Below are 26,521 nucleotides of genomic sequence, written 5' to 3' on the forward strand. Positions count from 1 at the left end.
GGGAATTGGTTCCATAAGATAAATCAGTCCAGTCTTTCATTTTTTTCCTATTGGATTCTTAAAGGCATTATTTGTACGTAGCTCATATGCAGCCTATTTTTTATACTGTGTAGAATTGGTGGTTGGTGTACAGCACATGGGCGGCCATATTCATGATTGGACACCAAGTGGTTAGTGAAGCGTGCATACAGCCCATGCATTATCCTGTCTCTCACAGGCTGACTGCGGGCTGAATCTTTTAGAGACAAGGCCCCACATGTAGAGTTCAGGTCTGAATGGCTTTTTAAAGCAAAAAGAAAAAAATCTCTAACCCATTTGGCTCAATGACAGATTTTATTATAGCACCAGAAGCTAGACATGGGGCAAGGGACATGGACATGAAAAAAAAAAAAAAAAAAAAAACAAAAAAACAAAACAGTATGATTTAGATGTACACTAGAATTTGCAAAAAGATGGGAGGCGGTTCTGTCAAATCTCTGTGATAAGAATAATTGGTTTGTGTGATTTAAAGCTCATTTGTAAAGACCCGAATCATCTCTAAAACTTTTTCCTATCTGATCCGACATTTTACACTCTGAGCTGACGGTGAACATCTCAAGATCAACGCTTCCTTAGCTAAGCCACTACAAGAAAAACATTCTTTATCACATCTGGGTAAAGACTCCAATTTTGTAAATTTGGGCCAACAGTCATTTTCGGTTAAAAACAATCGAGTGAATTAAATATTCCTCTTTACATATATACACAGCTGTGCTGTGAAAGCGTATTCACTTATAAACATATAAAAATACTTGTCAACTAGTTTGATAAGAAAATAATGTATAAAAGTAGAGTAAAAACATTTAATCAAGTCCATTACTTCCATCATCTGATTTTCTTTTTGTTTTATATTACAAGATGATGATAAAAAAAAAAAAAGGAAAAGGAAAAGGAACCTGCAATACTTCATTTGTATGCCCAAAAAGAAATACAGATGTGGAAAGGGAAGGCAAAACAGTATTATGTCTGTGGTGATGGTAACTCCACAGGTGGCAGGTCCGATGAGTTCATGTCCCAGGGGAGACGTGTTGTATTAAGGTGAACATCTCACTGTGTCTGCTGGTCATGATTCCCAACCAAATGACAGATCCTTGGGCAAAAGTTACGTAACCGAATAATTCAAGGACATAAAAAAAAAAAAAAAAAACATTATCGCTACCATGTCATTGGAATGATAAAACAGCTAAACAGAATCCAAGTGTATGTTACCCGATCCGTCTCGTAGACCTAATGTCCAAAAGAGCTGATGCCTTACATAGGAATGATCTGAACTGAGCTTTGAAACTTCGTGACATGCCGCACATGGTTTAATTGACACTACCTGGCAAAAGCTGAAAACAGAGCATACAGTGTTCAATTCCAATCTGATATAATGTTAGTTCTGAAAGCTACGCAATATGCTACAAATCATTTCGTCTTCACTGCTTCCTAGAGGTTGGAAATGGAACATAATGGTGTTCAATGTTGACTGAACCACCGCCTCCGACAGGAAAGAAACTGACAAGGATAGGTTCAGACAAATTTGCTAGTTTCAGCACATTAAGAGGAGATGGCATAGGATGTGAACCCTATAATCTATAAGACTTTAAAAAAGCAAATATAGCAAACACTCCATATTTGGCAATTGAGATGAAAGCAGAATCTACAAAGTAATGAATCCACTGCAGAATGCCAGAAAGATCTATCATTGTAACTTTAAGGGCTATCTAGGCATTATATATATCTATATATATATATATATATATATGTACATATACATATACATACTTTTATATTTATTTTCATATATGTAAAACCAAACTCAACCTCACACACTGTACTGTGGTGATTTAATAGGTCATTAGAAATACACTTTGAAAATCACAACAAATGTCACATATGTACAGTAGCAGATTAGCACATGGGAGTAAAAATGGATATGGCACAACATACACAAAGCTTCATAAGATAATCTCTGTGCTCTGGTCAGACACTGGAAACAAAAGAAACTCATTAACATTCTGGATATATATTTCTCATTCAATCTCGGCAAGAAGTACAAATGTCACTACAAGGCAAGAGAAGTCCTTCAGAATATAAAACATTATTTTTTTTTTTCCAAGCTGATTTAGAAGGCAATGTTTAGTGTTGGGACTCTCTCGTGTGAAATCAGATTACTGTTGAAGGTAGAGTGGTGTTAAAATTTGGCATTGTCAGTTGTCTATAGTGAAGTCCTGGGGACAGCAGTTCTCAGAAAAAAAGCTGTCTGAAGTCATGCACGTGGAGAAGGCAGCGGTCAGTCATCCACAGAGGATGTGATGTCAGGCAGAGTGGGTGGGGTGGTCGAGAATAGCTGCATGAGTTACAGTGATAAGGCCTACTCAGACGATCACACAATGGCAGCCGCTCTTGTCTTTCTCTTTCCTCGTCGGTTCTGGTGACGGTGGGCATTCCTGTTCCTGGAATTTTCTGGGAGTCGGGAGAGAGTAACATCGTAAGGGGACAAGAAATTTTTTTGAGCATCATAATTCAGTGGCTTTTAATAAGTTTTTTCACACTGTCAAAGCCATGATATGAACAGTCTGCAGCTATGATAATAGTTTCTTGACTATCTGGTAGCTAATGTGAATCCTGCTGCCAGAAATCTGAGTGTCATTTTTGTGAGACTTTTATTCGCTGACAACGGTTCCAAAGACATTATGAACATCATGCTTTTCACTTTCATTCAGTGTGACATCTCACTTTGAACTGTGTGGGAGTGTGTGAGAGCAGAGAATAGAGGCTGAAAGTGTAAGAGTTTGCGACCCTGAAGATACTGTTATCAGAACTGGTTTAAATCTCTGCTGGTAAACTGCTTTAATTATCAACACAGACGACACACGTAGTTTTCACGGTAAGATGACTTGAATGGTCATCTTTTAAGCAGTCACACTTTTAAAAAAAGTTCAGATTTGAGGCAGTGAGAGAATCACAAGAGAACACCATGCCACAAATGGGCTGCCGCTTACATATCACTTACCTGATTACTCTAACCAGCTCGTGGAAAGCCTGGTCTACGTTCATGCGGATTTTGGCTGAAGCCTCCATATATGTGACCTTCAACTGTCTGGCCAGCTGCTGGCCCTCCTCCTGAGTTACCTGAGGCAAAAGGAGCCAGGACATGATGAGGGACTGGAACATGGACAATATATACAATTGTGACACAACAAAAAGCAAGTCCTATAATCTCTCACAGCATGGAGCTGAAAGCAGACAGACCATCTGCTTATGAAACATTGGTGTCATCTTCTGGCGAGCCTGCGAAATGCATGATGGGTTGTGAGAGCTGACAAGTACAGGTGTTATGAAAACATGTTACGTTATCTCAAGGAATATCGTTTCATATATTGCCGTGATTACATTTTGGTATGATTTCTGAGATCTAATTTTAGGGACTGGACTTTATGAGATCACACTGATGTGCATGCACACCTAGCTTGCCATTTGTTTCTCCTATGTTTGTATTTATTTAAATGTATGTCTGGGTTTGACTCTGCATCTTTTAATAATACCTGTATGCAAACTGTGACTGTATGGCATCCTGACTGTGCAGGATTCAGATTACAATACAAGTTTAAACACTTCTCTGACCAAATCTGACGATGTTTGGATTTAAATCCTGTTTATATTGACATGGCAAAATAAAATAAATTGAAATAAAATAGGAGTAAGCTGCATAAACATAACAAATGTACTATACACATAGATAAGGTTACTATAATTTACAGAAAATGTTTCCCAGTAAAGATTAGCAAATTCCACACCAATGATAAAAATTCATTTTGTGCTCTGCAGAGATTAGGCCAAAGGAAGGGTTGCTTCAACTCTGAGGTATTAGATAAGGACAGGCTGACCTGCTAGCTTAATTAATTTTACAGTTACAACTATAATATGTACTTGCCTAATGACTTTTCACCTTACGGTATTTTAACTGAAAAGTCAATTGATATAAAAGAAAGAAAAAAAAAAAAAAAACAGGAAAAATAGTGTCATTGGCTTAACATATTATGCATTGTCAATTGGCAGACTTTTGACAGATTTCAATAAATGCATGCTCCAAAGGGAGATCAAGCTTCATGGTGTCACTTTAACCAGAGATAGTCTAGGGAGATATTACACCTGTAGGAATATGAGGCCACCTCCAGGGGGCGACACAGAGCACTAAAACAAATGAACAGCAGTCAATGGGACTCCGAGAATCAGCTCTCTAAATTATAATTAAGAGGATACACATTTCTGTGTGCTTATATGAATGAAATTTGGACTCATTTATGAAGAAAATGCTTTTGTTCCTGTGTTTATACTACCAGTAAACCCAAAATAGCCTCAATGCGAGCAGAAAGCTTCTGAGTGATCATTTTATAGCATTTAATCCCATTGAGTGTTATGTGTTCTACTGTTTATCAATGCTCAGCACTGTCCCTCATGGCCAAAAGATTGTACTGCACTCTCTTTTTTCCCCATCACACAGCAGGCAATGGGCGTGGTTCATCTTTCTCTCTCTGTGGGCGTTGGTTGAATCCTCCTGGGTTAGAGGCTATTATGTCATAGGTCACAGCTACAATCACAAAATCAACTTCATATCATGACTACAACTTAAAGGGTAAAATGTTTCTCTTGCATAATATAACATTTTATCTAAAATGGCAGCCCCTTCAAGTGCAAAGGTGAATGTCAAATCCTAACCAAGAATAAAACCTGTCATTATCCAACAGCAGTGGATTTACCCAACCTTATTGCATGAAAGAAATGCAATAAACTGTGTGTTATTCTGACATTTCTGATAGGGCCTGCAGAAATTACTCATTACCATGTCTCATTGCTTCTACAATAATGTTACCAAAAGAAAAAAAAAAAAAAAAAACGGTGTGTGTGACACAGACGGCTGCCTTCAATGCTAATAATTTTGTCCTGGTGCATCAAAACAGACCATGTTCACCACTTATTGATGTGTGTAAACAAGGCTAAATCAACAGATAATCATCTTGAATGGAGCTGGGGGCGATAACATTATCTCTCTCCAATGCACGGAGTCAGGGTGACTCTGCTCTCTGTGCATTAAAGAACAGAATGCAGAAGACAGCATCAAACCAGTCTGAGTCGTCCATTCAAAATGTATCAGCCTGCCAGACAGTTTAACCTAGCCACGGTAAGCATAACAAATGGCTAATAAATAATAGCAGCATCCCGCTGATGCAGCATAGAAACAAACAGTGCCTTGATCAGGTTCAGGTCTTTGTAGCTCCCATGTGCCAGATGAGGTATTAAAGGACCATACCAGTGATTTTGAATGTTTGGCCCATTTACTACAATTTACCCACATTTTACATTTCTACAAACAATCCTGCAAATGATGCGGGGGTACTAAAGATTTCACAAAATATCATCCAATTTTCAAATTTGAATTTTTGACTCCAGAGCTGGAACACTTTCAACAGCAATAGTTCAGGTAACAAATGTTAGACAATGTAAATTGCATTTATCTGTGGGGAGAAAAAAGGTCAACTCTGTATCAGTTTTAATGAATATAATCTGTCTCAAGTTTATCAGTCCTTCATTATCAATAGCAGGGGATAAAACAATCCAAATAGCAAATGAAAGGATTGTAAGTACATCTTCCTATCATATGTTTGACCTACTGTGAGGATGGTAATCTAGATTAAGGTAAAATCCTACACAGACTGCAGTTACTACTTCATAGGCATTTCAGAATTATTGGACAGAGTAGAAAGTGACAGGATGGGGTTGAGGGAGGGGTGGGGATGACTTGCAACATGGCTTGCAATGACTTAGTCCAGGCCCAAATTCATCATGGCAGGTAGATGGTTCAGCTGGCAAACTTGTGGAGAACATCCACCTCTAAGTATGTGTGCCATTTACCAGACTTACAGTTTGGGTGTTACGGCCTTTTCTTCTTAAATTATAGAATCACCATCTGGCCAATCTGGGTCATATTTCTTGCATAGTCAGTTAATTATTATTTATCTGCTGCCAAATTCCCAGTCTCTATCATGTAGCATGTCTCACAGAAAATTGCAAAAATGTGGGAGAAGAAAAATAACAAATACATTTATAAGCAAGGACTGAATATTTAAATTGTGAATTCACTGAATCCACTGACAGTGATTGGCCATGTAAGTCTTCTTTTCACCATAAGGGGGTAGTGTGGCTTCACAGGAGTAAGTGACATGCAACTGCATACCAATCAACAGAAAAACTAGCTGTCTTCATTTCAACACACTCCCTTTTTTCTCTCCATCCCTCTCCCCCTCCTCACACCAAAATTTGTACAGCCTTTCTTTCTCTCTTTCACTCACATCCTGTCTCCTCCCAGCTAGCTGCAGCTGCAATCTGTGTTTTCAATTTCAAATGTGCAAATATTAATCCCTCCAGACTGGCTCAGGTTGCCGCCTTACCCCCGTATGATCAAACAGGGGTGTATGTTTATGAGCAATGAAATTGTTTTGAGGCTGTGGAGACAGGGACTTACTTGTCTTTGTAGCTCAAGATCTGCTTTGTTTCCTACAAGGATCATGGGGAATTCATCTCGGTCTTTGACCCGGAGAATCTGTCTTTGGAATTTGTAGATTTCTTCAAAGCTGTAAAACACATTGCATGGCAGTTCAGCTGTACGATCTGACAAGTGTTTTCCTCACAAACAGATGATAGCAGATTTTTGTATATAGATGCACATACGCTCATCCAAACATGTGCATACATATGTGTGTGTACACAAAGATTTGAATGGTGCCTCTGAACTGCTGAATTTGAGTCAGACCTCCAAGGAATGTACCCTCTACAGCACATGACCCCCCCCCAACTCCCAATCCTCTGTTCGTCTTTCTCCCCTCCCTCATCCCCTGGCACCCAGCAGATGGGGTCACCGTCACTGTGAATCAGACTGAGGGGGTAAAACAAGGGAGCAAAGATGGAAAAGTCAGTCAACCTGTACGGAGCTGCCACAGCATTACTGAGACATTTGTCTGAGTGTTCGGGGGCTACTGGGTGCCGTGCTCCCAACTGACGTGACCGTTGTCCTGCTTTAACATAAATGCCATGTGAACTGTTTGCACCAAAAAGCTTATAAAAAGGTCACCCTGAATTTAAAAAAAAAAAAAAAAAAAAAAAAAGCAGGCCGAACGCAACCACAAACCTAGGACAACATTCCAGTCACTGGCCCACAGACAGCTTAGTGAGCACATAGTAAATCTGGAAAGACTTGACTAATATAAATGGAGGAAGCAAAGACTGTTTACAACATAAACACATGCAGAGGGGGCTGTGGGGTGGGGGCAGGGGAGCGCAACTCACTGCACTGCTGAACAGGGACACAAGGACAAGAAGGATGGGGTGTGACAGACTGACTGCAACAAGGACACTATTCAGAATTTGAAAATAGTGTAATATGAATATTATTTTTATTGCGATTTAAGCCCTTATTCATGATTCAACAGACAATAATAGGTAGCAGCTGTAAATCAACATGATACTTGTAAGAAAAAAACAAACAAACAAAAAAAGTTTGTCAATCTGTATAAACACTAAATTGAAACACTCCACACTGGGTTTTCATGGGTTAAAAAGCTGTAAAATGCTTGTCAGAGTCATTGAGGTTTTACATTTCAGTATATATATCCATCTGCTTGAGCTTTAAATAGAAAACACAAAGCTGTATATGAATAAGGTGACTTCAAGAGAGCAGTACGTGGGAGGAAGTATTCAGAGCAAAAGAAAAAGACAACAAGAGCAACAGCAAGAGGGTCCGGAAGTAAAGTGGCAACAAGTGAGAATCATTGTGAGATTTATGCTTTTCACTGAGGGAGAGGGAGAGTGCAGCAGTGAACAAAAGGCAGACATACAAACAAAAAGAGGGAGAGAGAGAGAGAGAAAAAGAGACAGAGAAAATGATTATAGGTAGTTGCTAGTTTGCACGTGACAGTGCTGTCACTCACCTTCCTCTGTCAGTGACAGAGAAGACGAGCAGGAAGCCCTCCCCTGTCCTCATGTATTGTTCTCTCATGGCTCCAAACTCTTCCTGTCCAGCCGTGTCCAAGACTAGAGAGCACACACACACACACACACACACACACACAAACACACATGCACCAATACGGAATTACTTAAAGCAGAAAAGAAAGACCTCAGTATAGAAGTGTTCTTACAAGTTCCTCTTTCACAATCAGGTCTGTGGGTAAGTGTAGTATAATGAAAACACTACACTAACGCCCTGTGTGTGCATGCATGCATGTGTGTTGGTGCGCACATGCGTATTGTGTGTGTGTATTTGCTCTTGTCAGATTACTCATGTTTGTTCAACAAAGTGCACTTACTGTCAAGCCTGGCCGCCCTCTCGTCAATCACACACTGCTTGGTATAGGAGTCTTCAATTGTGGGGTCATAGTCGGTGACAAAGTACGACTACAGGAGAGAGAAGAAGAGAGAGAAAAGAATCCATGAATGTCTGGAATCTACACAACATGACTCATGAGACAGTTGTGATTTAGATCGATTGACTTTGGGATGCGTGTATCCAAGGACAGTAACCACTCCCTGCTTGTGTTGTTGGCTAACACAGCACAGATAGCCTTTCTGACCTCTGCTACCGTGTAGCAGACAGGAGGTAAACACACTGTCCCCAGACATTTGTTGTCTGAGCTGGGGGTCAGTATGGTCTCACATAAACTGTTTTGCTTTAGACTTCAGAGAACGGGCCAGTTTACTTAGGATAAATTACATCCTAATGACACATTTACAGAATGTTCCCTCAGTTGCAGCAGTAACACCAATTACTGCTAAAGGCTTAGGGGCTTGTCATGTCTTTGATTCTTTCATTCCAGCCCAATACGGTCTCCTGGTAACCTAAACTGGAGGGGTGGGGCCTGGGGGGTAGGGAGCTGGTGGGAGGAGTCATGCATTTTTCACATTTTTCCCATGTTTTGTAGTTCTCTCTCTCCTTGGGGACTAGTTAAGTGGTGACAGCTGAGGGGAGTGCTCAGGGAATGTCAAACCAACACCCTAAAACACAGACCGACCATGGACATAAAATCTAGATGAGTATCTCTGTCTCTCTACAGGCTGAGCCAAACTTTTACAGTCACAGCAGTAATGGTGCAGCAGTGTTGTGTTGTTTTACACAATGACACAGGCCATCTTTTTTTTTCTATTCCTTGTTATTTGGCAGCCAAGGGAGACAATTACTCTGTTGCAGTGGAATAGGAAGAGCTTGCATTGTGTGGACTAGATGATGATGCTTCTTTGACTCCGTGTAATATGCATGCAGCTGTTGCAGATATAAAAGAAGCCAGCAAATCACTTCCTTATTTCTGACATATGTGCAATTTTATACTTCAATCTTGCTGTTTTTCCTCTCAGCCTCCGCATTCACGCTTTCTTACCTTTTCTGCATGTGGGGCCCCATTTCCCTCCCCTCCCAGCCCACTGTTGCAGCACATGCAGGTAATCTCTCCCACTCACTCTCCATCTCTGCAGCATATAAGTATGCCGGCCTATGTCACATCCACTCACCACTGTTCAATAATTCATCAGTGCTACTGTGTATCCTAGAATGCGCTTCGCTGCACTGCACTGCCCATGTGGCTGCAGACAACCAGACACAGAGAGAGAAGAAATAGCTCGTGTTTCTTGTCCCTCCCACCACCACCACCACCACCCTCCTAGCCGTAGCTTTAGCACGTGACCTCAGCTCCCCATCAACCTCTTATTCCAATTCTGTCAACCTCAGGCAGCCACAGTGAACGGCGCACTCCTCTGCTTCTTTCTCTCCTCCCTGCGTATGCATGGATAGTGGAGCTTTACTCTATTTTGGCTGAGCTGATTCTCCCTGAGCTGTTTCCCGTGATAGATGAGGCTGTTCTGCAGTGCCAGCAGCAGCAGCAGCCGCAGCAGTGCCAGCACTAGCGGGGGCTACAGTCTGGGCTGACAGGGCTGTGGCAGTGATACAGCAGTGGGCTAGGTGAGTGAGTGCATCATGAGTCAGGAAGGCTCTACAAGAACTGTGTGACATAAGCTGGCCTGAGCCACATTCAGTAATGTGTCCGATAAATCTTTAGATTACTCATCGAGTCCATCAAGTATAATAGGTTCCTATTAGGCAGGATGAATCAGGATGTATGAGCTGTGTACAGCTAACCCTGAGGTAATGACTTGCTGGAATATGTCTGCCTCCACTGTGCTTACCTGTGGAGGCAGACATATTCCACTCGGTGACTCCTGAACCTGTTTCCATGAAAACATTGGACAGCTGTCGTGGGCAGACAGCTGACACCAGTCAGTGGGGTCAGTAGCTGAATTCTTAACGGGTGATTGTGGTTTGGTCTGTACACACAGCCCCCGTCCCCCACCCCCACACCCTCACATACACACATACACACACACACACACACACACACACAAACAGCACACACGAATGACCCACAGTGGCCTGTGTGCGCTAGAAGAGGCCTGACCTTCAGTCTCACCTTAACTTGGATACTAGCAGGAGATAAATTAAAAGGTTAGTTTCAAACCCCGGAAATGCTAATATTTCTAAATAGATTAATCAACTAATTGCATCATGAGCAGCTGAGTTGTTCAAAGCAAACTGTTGTGCAGTGACTTTGAAAAGCTTAGGAAAATTCATTGCCTTCTGCTTAGCACAAAGCTTGGAATGATGCTAAATAAAACAGGAACCAACTTAAGCTCCATTTAGGCAGTCACTAGGCTAGTGCTGACATGACCACCGTCGTGGGTGTGTATTTGTGAGCTGTAAAGCCAGGCATATTAACATGTTTGGATTCTTGCCTCTGCTTGGCAAAAGACGGAGAGAAATGCGAGCCTCTGCAGAGCAGTTTGGGTGTTGGTGGCGAGGTGGGTCAGGCCACACTCAGCCCCGGTCAGCTCTGCAGGAAGGAAACTCCACCTCTGCGCCAGGGCAGCCGGCCCAACCAAGCCCTCGGGAGGTGGTGATGTCACAGAGGACACGTTCCCCCACCCCACCTACCTACTGAAGTCCAGACCTGTCAGTCAGTTCCCCTCCAGCATTCCAACTATACATCCCAGCTCCCCACCCACACACAGCAAATGCACAGTCACACCAGGAAAACATTAGAGGCCTGTTCACCATGAAAAGAGGGTCAGTGGATGGTTCTCAGCTGCAGCACAGCTTTCTGTGCTGTACTGTACTCTTCTGTATGTCTGACTAAGAACCAGATAGAAGAAAGTCCCAAAAGAATAAATAATAAACAATAAAACAGAAAGAGACTATGCACAGTGGCCTGATGCTCCCTTTATTCAGCAGTGTTTTCCACCAAAATTGAAAATGTATTATTAGTTAAATGATTACAATGTCACTAAATAACACTGCCATATAAAATGCACAGAAAGCATCAAACCAGTGTGCATGTATTTTCATCTATTCCACTGCCTTACCACTTCATATTGACATAAATATGAGACAGTTTGTAGTTCCCTTTTCTTCACTTTATCAAATGTTTCATTATTTGTAAGTATATGTAACTTTATTTCAAGCACATGTTTTTGAAAGTGCATACACTACTATACACTGGCTGCTGTTAGGGCCTGATGTTTTTTGTGTTGTAACTACAGGTTTCCAGTCTCATCTCCACCAAAGGGAAAACAAGAACGGGTGTGATATGTGCAGGCGTGAAATAAATACCATGCTTGCACGACGTACCCACTTCCTCTCCACACAAACAGCTTTACTAAATGCTATGTATAATTCTTTCCTCTCAGCCAGTTATCCTACATGTTTGGTAAGCACAGCCTCTTTGACCATTAGCTGATAAAACATCAGATAACTAGACACAAGCACATGAGCACAGAGTCAGCTGTATGATAGGAAAAAATGAGATTTTTCGCAACAAAAATCCCCCTGGTGATTAACAAAAACACACAGTTGAGGGGAAATGGTATGCCTGCCTACTAGATTATAATAATGAGAGAGCACTGAGCTAAAACAAATAGTCATCAGCACAGATAGGATTTAATTACCTTCTGTGCATGGCCAAATACCCTATGAGGATTCATAGACCTTGACTTTCATGAGCATAGTTCTACTTCAATTAAAAAATGTAGATTTAACGCCATAACATTCTATTATTCTAGGTAAAATTCTGCCAACATCTGCAAAATTTATAATACTCCCTTACCTCCTCACTGCACTCCACCCATGCCTACACTCCCCACCCAACCACAGCCCACCACATCCCCCATGTCTTTTCTCTTCTAAGCTTGATCTGGTCCCTGCTCTTAGTTTTGCTGACAGAGCGATACAGACACTGGCAAGGGCCCAGACTGTAGCACCAGGAAGCAGGACAGAAGAGAGTGGCCAACACCCCAGGGAGGGTGAGGTGCGGTGGTGTAGGGTTGGGGGAGGTGAATGGCTTGCTCTCCAGCTGACAGGTGAAGCATGCCATTTGTAAGACATGCACACTAAGCCAGTGCCAAGTGCAGCAATTTCAATTTAGGACACGTAAAAATGCCAGACAGCCTAGAGCCTGCCAAGTAGCACCATTGGCTAACAAGCTACAGAACATGACAGATAGTGATGATCAATGTATAATAAAACAACATTACACAATAATGTCAACTCATATACAAGCATAATATTAGGTTGGGGAGAAAAATCTATTTAGCATAAGATCATGATTCCCCAATGCCAAAAATCAATCTTTTCATGAACATTTTCCTCACTTCACTGACAGAACTATATCTTAGCTTTATGAAAAAGTAAAAGTTGGAGTCTTGATTGAGCAAAGCCAACAGGTTTGTGCATGTATTGGATTGAATGTACAAAAAAAGCCATTGCCATGCTATGCTCATCATGTCCTTTTGCAAAAGATTATTCTCTTTTGCCCTGATCTTTGATCGTTATTTATTAGATTGTTTTGCTGAAGAAGTAAAATGCTGAAGAAGCCACTTCACACAATTTCTTTTTAAAAATTAGGCTTGACATGACAGGTTGTTCTAACTGCTGTTAGGTAGGCCCTAAGGAGATATGCTGGATAATTTTGATTAATTCCACTCAGCAGTATGGTGCCAGTTCTGTTGATCTGGACAAGTAAACACAAGTAGAACTGAATTAACTGTTTTAAGTATTTTTTTTTAAAATTATGATTAGTGTTGAAAAAAAAAATCTGCCCTTCACTAAAACATCACAGAAATTGCTATAAATATCTGAATCCCAAGAATTGTGATTATATCAAATGGAGCAGAGTAGTGTCTCCACTCCGAGCTCCTCGCCGATGCCTAAGGCAGCCACCCTGCGGAGCCAGTTCATTTCCGTCAGCTGTACGCACAATCACATTCTTTCGGTCACTACTACTACCCAGAGCTCCTGACCATAGGTGAGGAATGGAACAAAGATTGACTGGTAAATTGACAGCTTTGTCTTCTGGCCCAACTCCTTCTTCATCACAACAGTCAGCGACTGCATGACTGCCACTGCCGCCCCAATCCACCTGACGATCTCGTGCTCCATTTTACCCTCACTCGTGAACAAGACCCTCAGATATGTGAAATCCTCCACTTCAGGCAGTAACTCACTCCAAACTCAGAAAGGGAAGCTCTGCCCCTCACCTGAACGTACAGAACATGTGGCTGCACATCTGATGAGATCAATAGTCAATAATCAACTGTTGGCCCAAGGAGCTTTAGTACCAGGTACACTTAGGAGCTGCCTTATGCCTAAACATGATGTTCATTATGGACAATCCATGACTTGTCAAGAAGTCGCAGAGAACAAAGCACCACTTCGGTTAAGAGCAGGCAGTCCATTCCTCCAAATCACCCCCCTCCAGTTGTAGTCACCGAGCAGAACTACCAAGTAGAACTGAGTTCCCCACTGGGACACATCGCAGTGTCACTGGGAAGGAAGGGTAATCTGAACTAAAGTGCAAAGAGGCAACCGTTTTGTTCAGCGGGACAAACTCCAGCACAGTGGCAAGCAGTCAGGGGTAACAATTAACACTACACCTGCCCACCGTGCCTCACCTTGAGCAACTCAGGAGAAGGAGAGAGTCCAGCCCCCATCCAGGAGTGTGGTTCCAGAGCCAAGGATATGCGTACAACTGAGCTCATCTATATCTAGTCAATATTGATCAAACTCCCTAACTGTGAGGACAATGTGGGGCATTGGGGGCATGATAACATGAAAACTCCATAAAGGTATATCTATAAATGCATTTCATTTCTTTCTCATGGGACCAAGCAGAACAGTTGTAGTATTAAGCCACATCCAAAAAGTTACTGTTCAGCTTAAATACATTTTTAAAAAAAAAACACACACATTCAAGCTTAAGGGGTTGTGAACTTAAAAGAAAACACTTTTTGGTGTTGAGTCCTGTGAGACATATGCTTCGACTCCAGAGCTGTAAGCTCTCTTGGATGCTTGCACAAACCTCTGCCTTTGATATAGAGATGTTGCCAGTAAATCCACTGGGTTTCCTTTATGGCTACAGAACTTATCACAGCCAAGGAATGACACATGATATTAGGAAAAATGGTGGCAATCTGTCCATATTTAGTGTTAACTGCAATTCAAATTGATTGATTTTATTTGATCTCTCAAGGAACAGTGCTACCTGGGGGAAAGACATTAATACTGAGTTGTCACAAGATGAGATGACCCTCCTAACATGTGCCTCCAAAAAGGCGGCACATGTTATAGGCTTTTCCTGGTTGGCTGGTTGGTTGAGCACTTGGTGTATACCCCCCAGAGTATCTCGTAGTCTAATGAATACCATCTTTTCTTGATTGACAAAGCTCTACACACCAAAGCAGCATAACACGGGGCATTCCTATGAGAAAAGAGGAATTTGATTGGGGCAACTGCACATCACTTCCTGTTCCTCATCCCTGAATGTCTAACCTCTCCTCAACCTCTGGGGCTGAGTGACCCTGAGCAGCTGTCAGCAATCAAACAAGCAACAACAGGGGTTAATGTTAAACAGATGGATGTTCAGGGCCACTCCTCTGCATCTTTACACTGTCTGTAGTTCTCCATCATTGCTTTCCTTCACACAATTAAGACAGGCATATGCAAGAAGAGCAGAATTGCAATTCATGTTCTACAATAAGTGCTAGTAAGTACTGGAAGTGAGAAAAATAGAGAAAGAAAAGGAGAGAGTGAAGTACTTGAGGAGAGAGAGAGAGAGAACAAGGAGAGGGAGAGCAAGAGAAAGAAAGGGGGAGGGAGAGGCATTAACTTCCTGTGGAAACACCCACTTTTCCCATGAGCTCATGCAAACCAGAAAGGTCATTTATTCAATACCTAATGCACATGGAGAGAAAGAGAGCGCACAATGTGTCCACCGCCTTAAAGGGGCACCAGGGACCATTCTCTTCTAGCTGGGGAAGCCTTGAGCACAGTACACCCTGCTACAGAGATTTATCTGAACAGCACCAAGTTCTGACTGACACTGACTTATCCAAACTCAAGCCCCACCTCTCAACATTCACAATAATTACACTTTTATTAAATGTTAACACTTATAAAATGCCACTGAATATGTAGATCTTGCCACTGCATAGTCACCAATGAAATAAGCAGCTCTAAATTCAGATCCCTGATCATTACTATAAATTTCTATTTATTATACATAATTAAAAGGCAAGTAAGAACCTTCATTAACACCATGTTGGTCATACAGGTATTTTGCAATAAAAACTGTTATGTGCTGAATGTCCAAGCTGACCCACCAGGCCATACAGTTGTGGGTAGCATTCATGTAGAGTTTAAAGCAAAGGATGACTGTTCCGCCAAGTAGGCCCACTCCAGGCTTTGTTGCCCCCCTGCTCTCCTCTAACCTCTCTGGCATTAAGACTTCAATCACCCTGCTAAATATCAGTGTATGCCGGACTTGGGACACTTTTGAACCCATTCAAAGGCCTACAATCAAAGAGATGCCATTTAAAGGTCTTTTCCCTCTAGATCACTGAGCTCAAAGCAATCATCCAATGGAACCTGTTTGCTATATAATGGTCACACCACAAACTACTGCAGCTTTATCTCCATTTCAGAGTAGACTTCATTTCATTGTAACTGAGGACCTGTGTAAATACTGTAGAAGCCCACTGACTGATTAGATGGCATAACACACAGACCAAGAGCTATGTGAACTGCCCTTAATGTTCCAGCTAATCATGTGAAGTCACTAATGTTCCCCTTCTCTGCATTAAGCCTACCCTAAGCCCAGCCATTGTGCAGCTATTGATGTAGCCTTTTCTATGGCCCTTCCTTGTTTTGCTATGAGGGACAGAAAATAAAGGCTTATTATTACAAGAGTCATTCTCTTTAGACATGGTAAGCCCCCTGACTGCATTCTGCTCTGCTGAATCTTCATCAATGGCTGCTTTTGTGGAGGTGGGAAAAATTTGGCCCATGAGACAGTATCAAAACCTACACAAATTAAGACAGAAATAAGTAAGGAAAATTTAGCAATGCACAGATGGAGAACGGTGGGTGTGGTAGCTTTGAAAAGAACCAAATATGAATCATACCCCCAAAAACATAAAACAGAAAAAACAACAATTCACCCCAATTCAAAGTCCTCTTGCTAATATGCTCACTGGCTCGAGCCTTGTGGTGACCCTTCTTCTCAAGACCTAGTGCTTCTATATATTTTCATTGTGATTTACAACAAAGTCAAAGGATTTATTAGATTCTTCCTCCTCTATTCTTCCTTGTGCACATGCTCACATCAACAAAGCATTACTGTGACTGCTTGATGGGAGGACAGCAGCCACTGCAGTGGCTGTGTGGACAGAGAAACCACTGTGCCACTGTTCTAAACCCATAGAGACTCACTCAATAGACTGTGGCTCACAGTCGTGTTTACAGTCTGTGGCTTTTAGGAGAACCGTATGCCTGACCAAATAATGGGCAGCTGATCAGTGTTGAAAATGAGGAACAGCCAGAGGAAGACCAAACATTCAAACCCGACTGGGTCGCCAGTTAGGACAATTAGGATTTCTATGAGTTCAATAATTTATCACAGACAAAAACTCAATGTGACTATTCTACCTCCTCAAATAGGCCAATAATTACTGTCAAATGTCAAACCACAAAAAACAAACTTCCTCCAATGGTATTCTTTTTTCCTGTATTTTACATTCAATACAGAGGAAATTGCATTTTTGCTACTGCATAGTACTTAAAATTCATGTCACGCATATTCTGTTGTAGGCTACTGAAATTATCCGTTTCTCCCCCAACCTCCTCTGAGAAGACTATACTTGGTGATTTTACTGTACAACACCTCCAGGAATGTATTTGACTTCTGCTCCATCCCCACTCTCCTCTGCTCCAACTGCTGAGTGTGTGTTTCTCCACCAGTGTATTCTGCTGCAGACTATAATTCTGGGCATGGGGTGATATGTCAGAGGGAATGGGGCCTCTCATTGGCAACATTTCAGACACACAGCACCATTGCCGTTTTAGGCCAGCAGTCACACAACACAGACAGTAGAAATGTTATTACTTCAGCAGGCAACTCCTCATAAATAAGACCTAATGGACATCTCTCCCCTTCTCTCTGTGAAGGCTGCTGCCTGCCTGTCCGCCCAGCAGGCCATCCTCACAAATAATAAATCGACTGTTGTAGTGAAAAGTAGGCTCCCTTCGACAAACAATTCCCTGTAAGAAAACAAAAGGATATAGACTGTGAAGCTATATCAAACAAGGAACTGAGTGTAATATTCAAATGCAAAAACAACTGACAGCAGTCGTGTCGGTGTGTGTGTGTGTGTGTGTGTGTGTGTGTGTGTGTGTGTATGTGTGTGTGTGTGAGGTGGCTGAGCTCCACCATGTTTTAATTGGCATATAGAGAGGCGGGCTGTGAAAGGAGGATCAAGGACAATGTTTTGGTTAGACATACCAAACACACTTGTTAGGCAGCTGCTGACTTGGTGTGCATCGGCTTAATGTGCCAATTTAACATTCTACAACTAAACTGTGTTTGTTGACTTGACACCAACTGGTGCTGCGGACACAGAACCACATACAGTGGAGGAGACAGAGATCAGAGCACATCTGAATAGCAGTCACACAGCAGCTGTGTCACTGGCTTGGCTAAACTCAAATATTCCTGTGTACATCCACCCTTGACACCTGATTACTGAGCAGCCATTCTGATTATGAGCCTAATATCTGGTCGATGAGAGAGACTCAGGGCTCCATTTGTTGTGGGGCAAAAGGGAAACCGAGCCACATTTGGCCATTGTCGTCAGCACATTTGGACAGCCATTCATGCTGTACTGTCACCTGTCGGAGGCTTGTCCCATTCCATGCCTCACCTCCCCCTGATGGACAGCAGGTGCCCCACAAGCCTCTGGGCACTGTCTGCATGAAACGTGCCAAATGTCCACCAGCTGCCTGGCAGGCAGCTCAGAGCCCAGCATCAGGGACAAGCAGACACGTACAGTATAAATAGAGCCATTCATCGAGTTTGATGAAATACCTCTGAAAAGAGGTTCCAAGTTGCACAAAAACAAGTTCTCCTGCAGCGGCACTCAACAGGCAGCTTACCGGTCTCAGTACTGTTTTGACTTAGACTATGTGTCAGAAAGGAATCTCACCCCCCCTCCAAAAATAAAACTCACAACAATGAAAAAATCAACAGTGTATGATGTCTTCACAAAACTGATTAACACAAATTTTAGTATATGTTGATTAAAAATGCCAGTCTCATAAGAAGGGTCTGGGAAAACTCAAGATGAGAAATGTTAGAAGGCCGTGGGAGTGTGTTAATGACACATTCCCGTTGTCATTAACACACTGTCAGTTTCCCAGAGCCAGTGTTGTTGTTATATGACTCTTAGATGCGAGACACGATACTGTGGCTAGTTATTCTGAAACAAGCAGATGGCTGAAAAGAGAACAATTGCCAAAAACAACACTGAAGAACCCTCTACCCTCTCTCACTGTCAGGCGATCTGAGAACTAGTGAGGGGCAACGAGAACCAGTAGACTAAGGAGGAATATCAGGTGAATAAAGGGAAAAAAAAGTTCCCCATATCATTAAAAAAAATGCACATCAGCATTTTTTATTATGGCTTTTGATAATTTTATCATTAAAATGTACTGTGTATCAATACCTTGTAGTAAAATGTACTAATATGTACCTTTAGAATATTTTAACTGGAAAGATTTTTTTTTTAAAAATTGAATGTGGTAAATTAAAAGAAATTTCTTTCTTTCTTTCTTTCTTTCTTTTTTTTCAGATATGATGGGATATCTCATGAAACAATAAAGTACAATAACCCTTAAAGAAGGACTTTATAATAGGAAATAACTTACAATCTGCTTTGTTAAATGTGTTCTTCATTAGACAAAATCAGAGGAAGTAATTCTTAAAATCCAGATAAGATTGCAATGAGGACTTAATGTGGTGCACACAGTTAATTGCAAAATGTTGGCTTAGACTTCTTTTTCATTTTAAATTACAGAATTAGGCGAAATGGCAAAGGCCTGTCTCTAGACAATTAGCAACACAAAATTGCTCAATTATTATTATGCATTTGAAAAGATGAAACATCTTGTGATCTCACAATTATTTGTGAGCATTAGGGAAACTTAAGACCTCATGCCTATATTCAGTTCCAGTCTTATTCCCAATTTTTAATTTCCTCATATCCTCTAGGTCTAAAACATAGCAAAGTTAATATTTTAGGGACATTTCTAGCAAAGTTATTACAGTCAATAAAAAATAAAAATGAAATTAGTCTTGAAACACTTTGCAATTGCCTGAAATAAGACTAAGAAAATAGACCAAAGGAAAAAAGAAGAGAAAAATAAAATGCTTGCCTCGAAGGCCAATGGAAATGATATAAAAATGAAACTTTTCACTTTTTGTTTCATAATCATTAGCATGCCCTGGCTCCAGTCAAGCTTTTTCCATCAGTGCCCCCGACATTTTAGTCAGTGGGTAATTTGGTGATAAACAGAAAGAAGAATCTGCACACTCATAAGTACAAAGCACAGAATATTTTCACTGACATTTTGATGGGCATGCTGTGGGCATAGTCACTTTGCCCTGATCATAATCACTGAAATTAGCAAAGCAAATGCACTACAATCAGTACTACAAGAGGTAATGAAGTATACTGTACAAGGTATGCTAGATTTTTTTTTTTTTTTATCATTTAGTGCTGCAACTACAAAGTGAATTCTATTTAGGACAAGGCTTTTCAGAAATAACTTTAGTTATCCTGTAATCCTGTATCCTTTATCATTTGTAAATCAGTGTATTTTTGTATTTTTCCTCAGAGCTATAATGCATTAAAATTTAGGAGACCTGACTTGGCTGTGTCGTTTAATTTCCCCTGGTGCAGTTAAAAAAAACAAAAGTGTCACTACAGGTAAAACACGCACGTGATCGCAATGACATACAGTGACATACAAGCTGAGTGAAGTGGAGAGCGAATCCTTAAGAGATGAACAGGCTCAGATCGCCTATCATTACAGTGACACCCACTTACATTCATTTGCTTTCCTTACTTATTTGTACTCATGGTCACAGGGTGTGAAGCTGTACCCAGCATGCACTGAGAGGGAGGCACGGAAACAATATGGACATCCAGGGCAAAAACAAATAGACGGGCAACAATTACCTTGATTAACCACTACACCATAAAACAGAGGAGGATCATAAACTTCACAAAGACCACAGATCAAACCCAGTTCGTTCTTACTGTGAGGCAACCACTGGGTCAACGTGCATGCCTTCCAATGATGCGCTCCACCCCCCCCCAACATAATTATATGATAATACGTATGCAGAACTACTCCCACAAACATCAGCATGACCACTGAAAAGCTTAAACTCTAAAATGTAAGAGTAAAATAAAACTGTCCATTCATAAAAACCCAAAACCTCAGCTGTAACTGAACAATGCAGCTTCCTTTTAACCAATGCCCTGCTCTGCATTCAGTTGCACACATTCACACACATTCACACTAGAACCACCCTGTGTGATTATCACAAAGTTACACAACTGGCCACTGAGCAGCTCAACAAGATCGATTATGGGTAAAGTTTCTTGATCACAGATGCATCAGCAGTAGCTGATCAGTGATAAGATGATGAGAGCCATTTTCTTTCCACTACAGTGCCACTCCCCTAAAGAATGAAGGTGAGGCAATACTCTGTCAACTGGTGCCTCATTTATCTGCGTATTTTTGTGTAATTTTACTGTGAATAATTAAGGGCAACAGCGCAACAGGCTTTTTACAGACTGACTTGCTGGGCCCGAAGGCCGCTGCCATATGCACCTGCATGATCACTCTTCAGTCAAATCCCTCCGTGTTTTATACCTAAACAGCACAAATGCATACAATGGAAAAATGGCTAGAGGGTGAAATCTGAGACAGACTATGGAGACGAAGCTGAAATCTTCCATTACACTATTATGCTGTAGAACATGTGATCACATGAATTCTTTGCACTGACCAAGTTGTCAACATTACCTGGGCAACTAACTTCACATCACTCTCATTCAGGTCCCACTATTATACTGTGGAATTCATCTTGATCACTGTGTTGGGTGTGGCATTAATCATATGTTAGCATATGACGCAATATTTATAAAGTTCTCCATCATCTGGGAGATTTTTGTTATCATCATGTTCTAGTGTGATATCCATCTTGATAACAGAGAAGTCACAGCACAAGTCAACCTGTAGACCCAGTCTGCTGTGGGGTGCTGTGAGTCAAACACTTTGCAAAACATTTGTTTGGCTACTTCCGCTCTCTCTCCATTCACTGTTCCTACCTCGCTTGCCCATCTCTCTCTCTCTCTCTCGCTCTCTGCCAGGGTCGCTGGCGGAGGGTCCCTCACTGTAATTCACTACTTAGCTTGCTCACCCATTCAGCTCTCTTCCTCTCTCGGTCTGCTCATACTACTGCATCGCTATGTTGCAGTCTTACCTCATTCACTGTCTAGCTCGCTTTTTTTCTCCTATTGTGGGCATGTTACAATCAAAGGTGAAAAACAAGTGTTGCGTTTTATGGGCGCGTCTACACACTGGTGACAAGAAAGTTGACAGAACACAGAGCAGTAACATCAGAAACACGACAACTGTACAAAATGCTGGAGTGGGTGTTAAAACAGGTTACATATCCTGATGCTTCACGACCGTAAAAAAGACAAGTAAAACAGCCTTTCCCGCTTCTCAAGATAGCGGACTCTTCACATCTTCATGAGGCTTTAGTATATGTGTGGGTGTGTGTGTGTGTGTGAGAGAGAGAGAGAGAGAGAAAGAGAGATCTTTGTAGTAATTTTGCATTTTACTATTTTGGATTTTGTTTTTATATATTACAAGAATGTGCTAATAAAATGTATTTTGCAGTTCACCTTTACTGAATTTAATTGAAATTGAAGCGAATATCTGAATCCCAAAACTGAAAACCCAATACCTACCCAATGAACAAATACCCCAATAGTCAAATATTCCAGTCCAGCCCTAGTTTCTACCACTTAACATTATTGCTAATTAAATAATGCTTAATTAACTTGTGATTTACCATTAACTAATCATGTGTTGACATATTTGTTACGCATCAAGTGCGCGTTAGCCATAGTTAATCTACTGATTGATGCTGAAGTATTTTAGCAATCTGCAAAAAGTACAAAATACTATGAATATTATACCATGTACACACAAGTCAATAAATGATAACTAAAAGGGTAACATACCGATTGTTAATACTTGATTAAATCTTATTAACTTTTGTCAATATACATCAAATAGCTGTGAAATTTGGGGGCCACTTCAGCATTAAATATTGCTTTCACCAGCAAAAAGCAGGCCTTAACAAAAGCACTGTGCGCTATGCTATATTCCCGGCATGAGTTGATGGAAGCGCAGCGGCACAGACCTCCACATGAACGCCTTCATGAATGATACACATGCTTGTTTCAGACTGATATAATTCTCCAAGCAAGAGAAACTACTACTTGCATATCCAAACAATGATTTTAATTTGATAAAGGCGATGATACCAGTAAAGCTGGATTACTGCCTTAAACGTCTGCAGGCCTACTTGGTTAGATAAGGGGCTGATTGCTACCACTATCTGTGCTTCACAGCTGCCTATAGGCTGTATGACAGCCTTCTCTCATGGTTGATTTAGTTTTTATAGTGTACAGTCATCGTAAAGTAACAGGACCAGTACGCTGTTCTATTCATTAAGGGAAGTGGTGCACGTGTTCAAAGCAGCACACTGTTGCACACGTTGTCTAATGTGGATACCTACATTAAATCTACGTAAATCTAGGTAAACCCAAATCTCTTACAGACATACACACGTCTTTGTTTTTGTATACACCGAAATAAAACCTGCTGTCAGGTCAGGTTGCTGGGAGCAGCTGCTTGCATTCTCACCTTTCTAACTGGTCTCCCAAATAAAGCACCTGAAGCCTGGGGTTTTTATTTCCAACAGATAAAGGCCCACAGCTCTGATGAACTTGATCAGATAGTGCAGAAGTGTGGCTGTAATTGTTCTGGTGAAATCTGATAGTGGCGAGGCAGGAAACAAGTGTGGGTTTGTGTGTGTTTTCATGTAAATTCCAATTGCCAAATTTCAATCAATCAATCAATCAATCTTTATTTATATAGCGCCAAATCACCACAGTAGTTATCTCATGACGCTTTACAGGTAGAGCAGGTAAAGACCACGCTCTACAAATTACAGTAGAAAAAAAATTCTGTCTGGAAAATGAAAAAATAGGTTACTTCAATCAGCATTATCATGGGGAGTTGTCAGTTTATTCTGTCGTCATGTAGAGACATAAATCAAGTAAAGACTATTGCTTTTCTCACATTTGGTAATTGGGGCACTATTGTACCATTTTAACACAGTAATGACGAATTGAATGCAAGCGTTTAAATTCAGGAAAGCCTTTAAGGGAAACAAATTACAGGCAACCAAGAAAACAATGGAATCAATATTTATCATTCTACAAAGTTTGTTGTAACTGCACCGATATTGCGTGAATGACTATGCTCAAATATATAACATCAGCATCACTGTGCACAGAAAACAAGGAGAGCCTGCTGAAACAAATTCAGAAAAGTAAATTTACCCTAAAATGGGACATACTGGCATCATATTTGTGCAGTACACATTCATGTTTGGGTATTGTCCAGTCATACAGGGTCATTCTGCATGGACTGTGCATGCATGCATCCTCTTACTAGTGGCATTAACTACTAGTGGCGTTAACTACTAGTGGCGTTAACTCCGCCCCTCTCCCCAGATGACGCCAGGATAGCATTTATCACCAATATAATGCCAATGTTGAAAATTGCAAGTTGGCCACAAACCAGAGGATTTTACCGAGTTTTAATGTCTGACACTTCAGCATGAAAATGCAACCCTTTCTCTTTTCTTGTGATACAGAAGCAAAGTTCTTGCTGTGTGAAATTCACAGCCCCGTTTCACACTCTGTGCATATCCTTTTCTTTGGCAGTGCTCTGGTTTTCCTTATCATTTCCCATATCTTCATCATTACTGGCCTCAGCCTCTTCACCAAACACCTCATCCGCTCTTCTTCTCAAAACCTCACCGTTGCACTGGTCTTCCTCATCATTGCTCTCACACTCCTCTTCACTATAAGAGGAAAACCCTGCCCGAATGGCTTGTATCCTGCAGCACCTTCCTTGCAATAATAACAAGTTTCACCTATATATTTCTTATTTCTCACAGGAAAACATGGAAGATTGAGGGACAGTGATGTCTGTGTGACACCAGTGTTGTCATTTACCTTAAAGAAGGGTGATTACTGTGTGAAACCACCAATTTTTCTTAGGAAAATCAATAATTATTCATTTAAACAATTTTTAGGGAGGGAGAGGGGGAGAGAGAGAGAGAGAGAGAGAGAGAGAGAGAGAGAGAGAGAGAGAGAGAGAGAGAGATGCACAGATACAGGAGCAGCAGCAGAAATTATCATCTGATCTCAAAAGTCTGGTAATGTGTCAGGCCCTCACACTTCTCTAGCAACACCACTCAACACTCCACAGCTGTTTGAGGATACAGGAAGGAGAACAGGCTCATAAAGCATCTGATCATTGACGCTGTACTGATCAGTAATTAGGCCAGCTAAACAATAATGCAAGCAAAACAGGTCATTGAAGAGCATAGAATTACTTTTCAATCTAATCATCTTGCATTGCCGTCATTATTATAGATTAAAGAGTAATATTCCCATGATATATAGATTAAAATTGGCAACAACCAAGATAAACTTCAGCTTCTCTCTAAATGTATTCACCCATGGCTCCTCCTATTTTTGCATTCATGACAAAAGCGGACCTGGGTGTCTTAATGCTGCAGGTCAGTACTGTTTTCTAAATTTTGGGTGGGAGTCATATGTTCCCGTGTGTAATTTTGAACTTGGAATAGCTCCAGGTCAGGGAATAATATTCTAATAAGTTCCTGTTTTTAGGAACAAGGAAGTGATTGTGTAAACACAAACATAATTGCCCTGGATGTTCAGGAACACTGAGTGGCTACTGTCTCCATTTTCCCAATCCTGCTCTCAAGAAACAACAAGAACTATTTTGGAAAAAAACAAAATAAAGCACAACACAGAGTTCATGCACAAAAAAAATACACATATTGTGTGCCAAAGAGGAAACACTCTCACAAGAGAAGGTGAAAGATACCACCCATTGTGGGCTACACATCCCTGTTTGCAGGTGTATGCACATGTACACGTGTGAAATGTGAGTGTGTGTGAATGTGTTGATGTGTTTACGGTGACTGCAGTCAACATGTGTAGCGGAAGGTAAAGGCCTCTGAAAATCATACAATGTGACAGGGAGCTAAAGGGGAGGGAAATGGTACGTAGCAATGCAACTACTGTAGTAGCTGATCCACCATTAGTAACAGCAATTTTTCCCTTTTATATACTCTGAAATACTGTATAATCCATACAGCCACAAAAACAATGTTCTCCTAGATTAACTCTCATCACTGAGCTAATCAAAATGTACAAGAATCCCACTGTACCTTATGTTCTGAAAATAACTATGCCTTCACTGTGTATCCAAGCATGGCTAAAGGTAGATTAAGCTCTGATAGTCATTAGCTCCTCATTAGCTAGAAGCAAACAAGATGACCAGTTTGTCTCTGGAGCTTTCCCACTTCATGCAGACGGGTGGGAGTGTGCTCACAGATCCTGAACTCCCTTTCACATGGACATTCCTATGGTCTGCCACATGGCACTGTGCCAGATTCTGGTAAATTACCTCAGTTAAAGGGATGTATTTCTCCATATAGACCAGAGACACTCTGGCCGCCCAGTGGGCAAAGAGGGCACCCGTCGTGTACTTGTCATAACTAATCTAATGTCCTTCTCTCTCTATTCTATATTTCCTGTCACTTTTTACTGCGTGCTATCCAATAAAAAAAGAATGGCGTAATCTACTTCCCGACACTGTCTA

The 26,521-nt window shown here is 41.2% G+C and overlaps 1 protein-coding gene across 1 annotated transcript in view; it reads right to left on the minus strand.

The window, feature by feature from the left end:
- Positions 1 to 314: 314 nt before the first annotated feature.
- The window catches only part of rras2 (RAS related 2), a 32,814-nt gene continuing 6,607 nt past the window's right edge, over positions 315 to 26,521 (minus strand). The window contains exons 2-6 of the mRNA XM_030079846.1: positions 8,388 to 8,475; positions 8,010 to 8,112; positions 6,548 to 6,656; positions 3,038 to 3,156; positions 315 to 2,487 (exon numbers count right to left, since the gene is read on the minus strand). Coding sequence (XP_029935706.1) covers positions 2,400 to 2,487; positions 3,038 to 3,156; positions 6,548 to 6,656; positions 8,010 to 8,112; positions 8,388 to 8,475 — 507 coding nt within the window. The 3' untranslated portion in view covers positions 315 to 2,399. The remainder of the gene's footprint in view (positions 2,488 to 3,037; positions 3,157 to 6,547; positions 6,657 to 8,009; positions 8,113 to 8,387; positions 8,476 to 26,521) is intronic.

The sequence above is a fragment of the Myripristis murdjan genome, chromosome 3, assembly GCF_902150065.1.
Source record: "Myripristis murdjan chromosome 3, fMyrMur1.1, whole genome shotgun sequence".
Taxonomy (NCBI): domain Eukaryota; kingdom Metazoa; phylum Chordata; class Actinopteri; order Holocentriformes; family Holocentridae; genus Myripristis; species Myripristis murdjan.